General features: G+C 64.7%; 1 protein-coding gene across 2 annotated transcripts; it reads right to left on the bottom strand.

The window, feature by feature from the left end:
* Positions 1-308: 308 nt before the first annotated feature.
* On the bottom strand, positions 309-8,184 carry MSANTD1 (Myb/SANT DNA binding domain containing 1; the record flags this gene model as incomplete). 2 transcript variants are annotated; one of them, XM_079920411.1, is made up of 4 exons in its annotated part: positions 7,555-8,184; positions 6,181-6,445; positions 1,963-2,238; positions 309-549 (listed from the first exon to the last, which is right to left on the bottom strand). In XM_079920411.1, exons 2-4 carry the CDS (start codon positions 6,432-6,434, stop codon positions 309-311), a joined length of 771 nt encoding a protein of 256 aa, XP_079776537.1. In that variant the 5' UTR covers positions 6,435-6,445; positions 7,555-8,184. The 2 variants fall into 2 exon arrangements, with proteins under 2 accessions (XP_079776537.1, XP_079776536.1); XM_079920410.1 differs by lacking the exon at positions 7,555-8,184 and having other exon boundaries at positions 6,181-6,657.
* Between the last annotated feature and the right edge of the window lie 1,077 nt (positions 8,185-9,261).

Below are 9,261 nucleotides of genomic sequence, written 5' to 3'. Positions count from 1 at the left end.
CGCAGCAGACCCAGGGAGGGGGACACACCTGCCCCCGCGCTGCGTCCACCCGCTTCGTCTTGGGAGGGACCGCCTGCGCCTCCCTCCAGGGCTGCACCGTGACCTCCGCTTCCAGGCAGTGATGAAAATGACACGTTTAACATCAAAAGCCGTTCCGAGTACCGTCGACAGTGACGATACTGGAGAGCAGATTCCGGGAGGCTCTTCCCGGGAGCTGCCCTGCCGTGAGCCCGGGGCCCCGGCCGGCCGCGTGCCCGGGGGGCTTTAACGCTGGAGGCCGAGGCGGCGGCGGGGGGCCGGTGGGCGGCCTAGACCCCGGACTTGGCGATGATCTTCTCGAGCAGGCTCATCATGCGCTCCTGCAGCTGCAGGCCCTGCGCCTGCAGGAGGCTGTGCTGGTCCAGCCCGCGGCGCACCTCGCGGCACGTCTCCTCCAGGGCGCGGCTGAGCCGGCGCTGCTCCTCCAGCATCGTCTCCAGCAGCCGCAGCTTCTTCCTCTGCAAGTGGCCGCCCTGTCCCTTGCGTTTCTTCACGGGCCGCTCGTCCGACCTGGAAGGACAGCGCCGGCGTGTGGACGGCTGGCCACGGAGCCCGGGCCTGCCCGACCCTCCCGGCCGCCACCGGGCACATGGGGTGCTGGGCTACCGTCCACGCACGTGAGGGCCGGGCCCTCCCACCACGAAGGGGGCACAGGCTTAGGAGGCGGGGGGTCCCTGCCACGAGAGCACCCCCAAACCCGCTGGGCTGGGTGGGCATGCCCTGGGCTCTCTGCTCGGGGGTGGGGCACCCCGGGTCTAACCGGCCCCCACAGGTGGGCAGGGAGCTGCCAAACCCCACCAGGCCCCAAGATCCTGCCCGTCCCCGAGCCCAGGCCCTCTGCTTCTGTGCAGAAGATTCGTGACCCCGCCAACCTCAGGGGCAGAGAGCAGAGCTCGGCCCCGAGAGGGAGAACAGCCCCACGTCCCAGTCCTGGTGCAATGCCTGGGGCAGCTGTCAGTCTGGGAACTGGGCTCAATCCATGGAAACAACTGTCCGTAAATCTCAGACTTCCCTGCAACTCGGCCTGGCCACCAGCAAAGGCATTTCTGTCTGGGGTCTTTGCTGAGAACAAACGGAGCAGCAGCCCCCCAGACTGGGGGTGTCAGACTGGAGGGGCCCCCGGAGATGCCTTCCTCACCCCACCCTACTCCCATCTGACAGACCTGAGACCAGGCTCAGGGGAGGCAGGGCCACAGCTCAAATCCACACTCTTCCTGTTCTCTCCCCCACTGGCCAACTCCTATTCATCCGTGAAAGCCCAGCCCAAACGTCACCTCCTCTGGCTCCCCGGCCCCCACACCACAGGGGTGTGTCTCCCGCACACCTGACTGAGGGCATCTTTAGGCAGGGTCAGCACACGCCTGGCAGGACGCCGTGGACGGCAGAGGGGCTGCGTCCCCCCACTGCAGCCAGGCTCCGAGCACACCCTGGAGGCTCAGCCTGACACCCCCTCCCCGGTGCTGAGAGACCAGCCGGCCCGGCCAGGCCAGGGAGAAGGGGACCCCAGGGCACGGTCTGCTTGGGGTAGGGGGAGCGCAAGAGCCAGAAGCCGAGGGAAGGCGGGAGCGCTCGCCTCTAATCCCAGCCCCCCTTGGAGAAGGTCCTGATTTATCCCCATTTCACAGAGGGAGGCTGAGGCCCAGAGAGATCAAGGACTTTCCACACAGCTAAGCGGTGACGGAGCAGGAGATGCACCCAGTCTGTGGACATGACAGCCCAAGCTTCGGGAACCACCTGCCTTCCTGTCTCTGGCCTCCCTGCCCCTGGGGGCTGGTGCATACTACCTAGGCTTCCGCGGCCGGCCCGGGCCGGCCGAGGATGCCGCCGCCAGGACAGCCCCCTCGCGGCCCTCAGCCCCCTCTCCGGAGGGCGGGTGCCCGGCCCCGCTGGTGTGGAGGCAAGAGAGGGAAGCACACACACTACCTGAACTTAAGGGACAGTAAGCTGGAGGAGCTGGCGGAGCCATCGTCCTGGAAGCGGCCTTCGTAGGAGCACTGCTTATACGGTAAGTACAGAGGGGTGGACTTAGCAGACGGCGACAGGGACGCCTCGGTCTGGGACGTGGAGGGCCCCGGCTGCTGGCCGTCCGGCAGTTTGCCATCACAGGACTCGGGGACCTTGGCCAGAATCCTATCAATGGCTAGGTAATAGGGCCAGTCGGGCGGGACGGACTCGCTATCTGTCATGCATTTTAATTTCCTGAAACGAAAGACACAAGAGCCAAGGGTGAGAAACAGCTGCTCCCGGCCCTGCCTCGCCCGGCCCTCGGCGGAGGGGCACTCGGGGGCTCCGGACCTGGGGGAGCCACGTGGCAGCCAGGCCTCCCCAGAAAAATCGGCCAGGCCCCAGGGCCAAGGTGACATGGGACTCAGCAAGAAGTCAGGCTCGGGACCTACACCGCCTTGGATGTTGGAAAGGATGCACGTGCCCCAGTGTGAGTGCCAGGACCTTGGGCTCATTCGTCCTCTCTTTGCTTTTCTGGAATTTCTAAACTCTCTGCAATGAACAAATGCTGCTTTTTAATAAGTTAACCGGCAATAACCAAATATATGGTATAACACCAACATGGGAATAAAATGTAATATAATGTGTTACGCAAACGTAAAGTACGGTCGTATAATCAACGCGCTTTTCTAAAGAGGACGCCCTGGGGAGCAAGAAGCTCAGAAGGTAAGAGCACAGGCCTCAGTGTCCAGCACATCTGAGTCTGTCTCTCGTCTCCATCGCTTTGCTGTGTGACCATCAGCAGGTCCATTAACCTCTCTGAGCCTCCATTTTCACATCAGTAAAATGGGGATGATCAAAGTAAGCTCCTCACGTGGCCGTCACTCTCGGGAAGATTTAAGAAGACAACGCCCGGTGTCTGGCAAACAGCAAGCTGTCAGATATTCTCGGCTGAAGGTGCCAGGAGGACCCGGGCTGGGCCGGACGGGGTCCCTTCCCACACTGCCTGACGTCCCCCACCCCCACTCGGGCCCCAGGCCCAGGGTCTGCACTGCACGGCTCTGCCCACTGTGGGCCTGAGCCCATCTGAGGCCCTGCACCACGCTCCCCTCCCCTGCAGACGGAACCTGAAGGTCCCTGGGCCTTGGCTGTCCCCTGGGAGGTGAGGGATGGGGAGAGGCGGCCGCAAGACAGCTGGGCAGCACCAGCCAGGCCAGGAAGGAGGCCACAGGGTTTCCTGGGCCCCCGGCCTCAGCTTCCAGCCCCCATGTTCCTGCCCCTCGCTCTTCCCGCGGTGGCGAGGCCTTTGAGAAACAGAGCGCCCCGTGGCCAGACGGCCTCTGTCTCTGACAAGGGCTCCCTGCCAGGGTGCGGCCACCGGTCACACTGGTCACTGCAGATAACGAGCTGACCACCTGAAAGAGTGGCCCCCCGCGGAGGTGCGTGGCTCAGGGCAGCAGGCAGAGGCGGGCCAGGCAGGACATGCCCTCGAGCAGCGCCCAGCAAGCAGACTGTCCTCAGCAGGAAGCCCGGGACGGGCCACGTGGGGACGAGCAAGCCGCTCCGGCTTCCTGACCAGGGACCACCGTCCATCCCGCGGAGGGCGACACGGACATGGGCACAGCGGGTGGACGATGGTGCTCGGGGCCCAGCCCCCGCCCGGGCTCCCCCCCAGGCCCTCCGCAGGCGTCCCCCCAGCTCCTGGTCTCCCCCCAGCCCACTCCTCGGAGAGATGAGGAAAGGCCCGCCCTGGCGTGGGGAGCACCTGGACGGTGTGCCAACAAAGCACCCCCCACGGAACCCGGCCGCCCCCAGGCTTCTGTGACCAGCAGTTTTTTTTTTTTCCGGTTACACTGAGCGACTTGCGGCATCCTAGTGCCCCAACCAGGGATTGAACCTGGGCGGCGACAGTGAGAGCGCAGAGTCCTAACCGCTGGACCGCCAGGGAATTCCCCCGACAATGTTAATATATAAAAAGCTGTCTGCGGAGCTTCCCTGGTGGCGCAGTGGTTGAGAGTCCGCCTGCCGATGCAGGGGACACAGGTTCGTGCCCCAGTCGGGGAAGGTCCCACGTGCTGCGCAGCGGCTGGGCCCGTGAGCCATGGCCGCTGAGCCTGAGCGTCCGGAGCCTGTGCTCCGTACCACGTACCCCACACACACACACACACACACACACACACACACACACACACACACACGCACGCACGCACACACACCTGTCTCGGGACTTCCCTGGCGGTCCAGCAGTTAGGACTCCGTGCTTTCACTGTCGAGGGCCCAGGTTCAATCCCCAGTCAGGGAACTGAGATCCTGCAAGCCCTGCGGTGCGGCCAATAAATTAATAAACAAACAAGGATTGTTTAAAAAAAAAAAAGCTGTCGTGAAAAAATAACTAAAGTCTCTGCTGTGGGAGGCTCTGGGTGGCAGGGGGAGAAAGAACCAGTCGTGCAGCCAAAGCGTTGGCCTGTGAGGGGCTGTGTGGCCTTGGGCAAGTCCCTCTCCTGCTCTGGGCCTCTGTTTCCCCATCGGTGTACGGGAGCTGACAGATACCACGGTGTGCAAGTGCTTCCTAAACTGTGAAGTGCTGTCCGCGAGGGGGCCCTGGGCCCTCTCAGCCACACCCTCACCTCCTGTGGCCTCTGGGGCCCACATCCCTCTTCCAGGAATGGAACAGAATCCCTCCCCTGGGACTCTGAAGAAGCTTTCAGGATAAATAATGAATGACCCGGCTAGACACCAGTCAGGGCCCTGGAGCTATGGAGTCAGACAGGAGCCCGGTCAGACAGCCTGCGTCACCTCCGCAGCTCCCTCCTCACCGGGCAGGTGCACCTACACGCTGCTCGGCCCTTCCGTCAGGAGCCGGTGACTGGAATCTGACAGACTTTACCTAAGCGACTCCTCGGATGCCTTTGGACCCCAGCAGCCGCCTGTTTTCCACCCTGGGGCCTGGCTGGGGGCCAAGCTGGGGGTCAGAAATGGGCCTTCGGACAGGCCAGGCTCAGGACCTCCAAGGGCCAGAAAAAGTTAAATGGATGCAACTGAAACAGCCTCTGGTTGCCCAGGGCCCTGGGGAGCCCCTGCATGTCCCCAGGCTCCAGACGGGCTGGGAGCGTCAGGCCAGGAGGGATGAGGCCTCTCCTTGCTTGTTCGAGGTGGGCATGGGAGTCGGGGTGAGGGTCCTCTCACCCACGGTGTGGCTCAAGGTGCCGAGGCCAACCTGCAGGGCCTCGTCCACACGCAGCTCTGTGCCCCTGCCCACAGCGGCCACTAGGAGGGCCAGAAGTGGCCTGGGCTGGGACCAGCTGGGTCCCGGCACGGCCCCCTAGACGGCCCCCTCCCCGCCCCCTTGCACACTGACAGGCTCTCGGGGACTGCCCAGGCCGCCCCCAGGGCCCATGCTCTCGGTGCCACTCTCCCCCTAGAGCCCAGCTGCTGCTTGACCTTTACCTGCCCTGACCCACGCCACACCTCTGACCTTTGCCCTCCCTGTGACCCTCTCCTCACCGTGAGCCCCTGCAGATAGGCCTGGCCTCACACTCCACGGTGCTGGGCACGTGGGGCCACAGGGCTCCGTCCCGGACGCCAGAGCTGCCCCTGCCGGAGCCACGCACTTGGCCCCGACCGGGCTCCTCCCACGGCAGCCAGGGCCGGGGGCCTCCTCCCGGGAGCGGACCCTCCTGGGCACTCAGGGCTTCCGCTGAGCCCTCCACGCCCCGCCCAGGCCCCAAGGCCAGCGCTGTGCTGTGCTCACAGCAGGCTCAGCGGATGCTGAAGATGACAGAGCGGCAGGACAGGCCGGCTCGCAGGCCTGGTGGCTGAGCCTCCTCCGGCCTCAGTTTCCCGCCCACACAGCAGCACCCGCCACCCTGCGGAGCAGAGCCAAGCCTGGGGGGCCGAGTGGGAGTCGCCCGCGGGCCTGGGGGGTGGTGCCCTGGCCGAGGCCTGGGGAGCCGGGGTCAGCCCCAGCCCGGCCCTCCTGTGCCTCGGTTTCCCCCCTCCCCTCCCCCATGGCTTCTGCAGGTCCCCTCTCACTTACACAAAGCCAGGACCCCCCCCCCCCACACTCAGCTCCGGGGATGTCCCGGCCGGGGCGGGGGCGGGGGCGGGGGGGGCGATGTCCCTGTGCGGACCGCCTGCCCAGCGAGCCTGGGGTGCCCTGGGGCTCTGTGGCGGCAACAGCGGTGGCCGCGGGCCTACCTGTACTGGAAGGTCATGTTGGTGATCTTGATCTTGATCTCCTCGCCCAGCCGGCGCTCGCCGGTCATCTCCAGCAGCTTGCTGGCCATCTTCTCGTAGACCTTGGCGTTGCGCTTGGTCTGCTTCAGCTCGTCGAAGAACTCCTCCCAGACGAGCATGAGGCCGCGCATCTCCGCGTCCGTCCAGTTGCGGGCCCGCCGGTGCTTCTCCGTCTGCGAGGACACGAGGTAGCCGGGCACCTCGGCCGCTGCCATGCCGGGGTCACCTGCGGGGTTAAAGAGCGCGCTCGGGCCGGGCCGCGTGGGGCCTGCGCACCACGGCGGCGGGAGCCCCGCTCCTGGAAGGCAGCTCCTCGCTCAAAATGGGGCCTACATCTGACAGGCAGGAATTTAGTTAAAAGCTTTTAAACGGGAAACGTCATTTTGATGTCACGTTTCCATAGCAACAGAGCAACTGCATAAGCTACAACAACAGAAACCTTTTAACTGAAAGCGCAGGAATCAGGGCCGCCCTGACGGGCCATCAACATTGCAGTGAGCGAGCCAGACCCCAAACCGGCGGCCCGGGCTCCCGGCCCCGCCCCGCGCCCCAGCCCTGTCGCCAGGCTGGCCGGCCCAGGCCACCGAACGAGGCACCTCCGCTGGGCAGACCGGGCTCTTGAGAGGTGGGGTCCAGGCCGCAGCCCCCGCCTCTGCCCCGCCCCGGCTCACACAGGCGGGGGCCCAGGGAGGGCCCAGGGTAAGGCATTGGGGTGCAAACAAATGAGGAGACCCAGAGGAGGAGAGACGACAGACAGAGGGGTGGCAGGGGCAGAGACAGACAGATGGGGAGACTCACACAGGAACACACTCTTGGGGACCCGCAGAGACACGTGTGTGCACCAACACCCACCCACCTGCATGCCCTGCACACAGCCATCCTCCGGCCAACACGCTCACACTTACGGTACAAACGCCACCACCACCGGGCTGGGCGGGGGCAGGGCTCCGGCCCCGAGCAGACCCCTGGCTCGGCCACCGTCTGCCTGCTCCCCTCCTTGCAGGCGGGGTGCTTGCTGGCCTGGGTGACACATGGGGTGGGCTGAGGGGCCGACACAGTGCTTGAGACCAGAGGGTAGCTGGGAGCGGGTGGTGCGGACCCCTCCCACCACGGGCAGCCCCACCGCAGTCCTGATCGCCCTGCATCAATCAGCCCCATCCACACCCAGGCCTGCCTGGTCCACTCGGCTGGGTCGGCTGCTCCTGTACCCCACGGCCCCGCAGGAGACAGCTCGGGGAAGCCTTGCTGAATAAAGGAGTGAACAAACGAAGGACTGACCTCAAGTAAATCCCCTCCCTTCCCAGCAGGTTGCCTAGACTTCACCTTCGGACTTACTGGCAAACTCTTATTCATTCTTCAAAACCCTGTTCTGGCATCAGCTCCTCTCTGAAGTCTTCCTATTCAATACACTTTGGTCCTTCTTCCCTTTTTCCCTCCTGCAAATTGGACCTTCCTTGAGCCAGCCATTTATTTTCTGCCTTCCAGCTTTGTGACGCTTGCTAAGGCGACTGGGCACTGTTCTAAGTGCAGTATGTCTGGTACGTCTGTGTCTTCTACTTTGATCCTCACGGCACTCTTGCGAGGGAGGCTGGCACTGCTGTTATTCCCATTTTCCAGATGAACAGCCTGAGGGACAAAGGTGAGGTCACGCTGTGGTCAAGGAGCCAAGCTGGGCTCTGAACCCAGGCAGGCTGGCTCGGGACTGGGTTTGACTTGTGTTGTGCAGTGGCCGCCAGGCTCCCCGTGAAGGACATGGTCACGCCTCCTCTGCCCATGGTCCTGGGAAAACGCCCCTGCTGCTTCCTGGCTCTCCTGAGAGGCCCCCCAACGCTGACCTTGGACAAAGCGACCACTGGCACTGGCTGGGGTCCCCGGCCACCCACCCTCAGCAGGCCTCCGCCAGTGTTTGACTGAGGCTCAGGGGACAGGGACATGAACCTCCAGCGCCAGCCAGGTGGTGCAGCGTAGGATGAAGGAGAGCTCTGCAGAAGGACCGGCCAAGAGAGGCAGCAAGGCCGCCCGGCCCAGAGCACGTGCAGGACGGGCAGTGAGAGGTGGTGGGGCTGTAACGGGGAGGGCAGGACAGCAGGGCCTGAGAGCCAGGCTGGGGATGGGCCGCCACCTCGGCAGGGCCTAGGGACTGAGTGCCCACTGGGACTGGCCAGGGGACCAAGCCTTAGCCGGGCAGAAGACCAGAGCAGTGGAGCCTGCGGGGGCTTCAGAGAGAAGGGCCACCTAAGGCATCGGGACTGAACACTTTGAAGGTAAAACTCAAGCAGGTGGCTTGCCAGCAAGAGCCCTCACACCTGCTGGACGGGCTGCAATGGCCACGTGGTGCCCCCGCCCCACCCCCAGGCCCACGGGCCAGCGTGCCCATCCGTGAGCCTGCCTGGCATCCTCAGGGTTCCGGGGTGGCCTGAACTCGGGGGGGAAGGGCTCACAAAGTCCAGGCCGAAAACCGCCACCTTCAACAGAGGACCCTCCTCGGGCCTGACTATGACAGGAGCTTCTTGGTCTGAGCCGTCCCAGGACAGGGAAGCTGAGCCTGGGATGCGAGGCGTCCCCGAGTCTCCACCCAGGTGCCCCCCCCCCCGCACCCACGTGCCCAGAGCTCGCCCTCTGACACTCTGCGAGGCGGGCTGAAGCCCTAGGCGGAAGGAGGGGAGGTGCTCAGAATGGGGTGGGCTGGCTGGGGCTCCCTCCCTCCCCCGCAGTCAGATCTTGGAGTGTAGAGGGGAAGGGCAGCAGGGGTCCCTGGGTCAGGGCCCGGGCCTGCCATCAGCTCCTGGTGGAGGCCCCTCCCTCTCTGGGGACACAGGGACACCACACAGCACCGCCCAGGAAGGCTGACAACTGCTGCACTCCTCCAGCCTGGGTACCTGGCATAGAGCACTCAGTAGTGCTTGCCAAGTGGACCAGTGACCGCAAGTCCCACCTCCTCCAGGAAACCTCCCCCCCGCCCCGCCCTAGATGAAGGATTCAACCTACCAAGTGGCCCTAGCGCTGGCTCTCTGTCCCCCAGAGCCTGTGCCAACCCTGACC

This window comes from Stenella coeruleoalba (assembly GCF_951394435.1).
Source record: "Stenella coeruleoalba genome assembly, chromosome: 4".
NCBI classification, from domain to species: Eukaryota; Metazoa; Chordata; class Mammalia; order Artiodactyla; family Delphinidae; genus Stenella; species Stenella coeruleoalba.
This window is presented reverse-complemented; position numbering and strand designations above follow the sequence as displayed.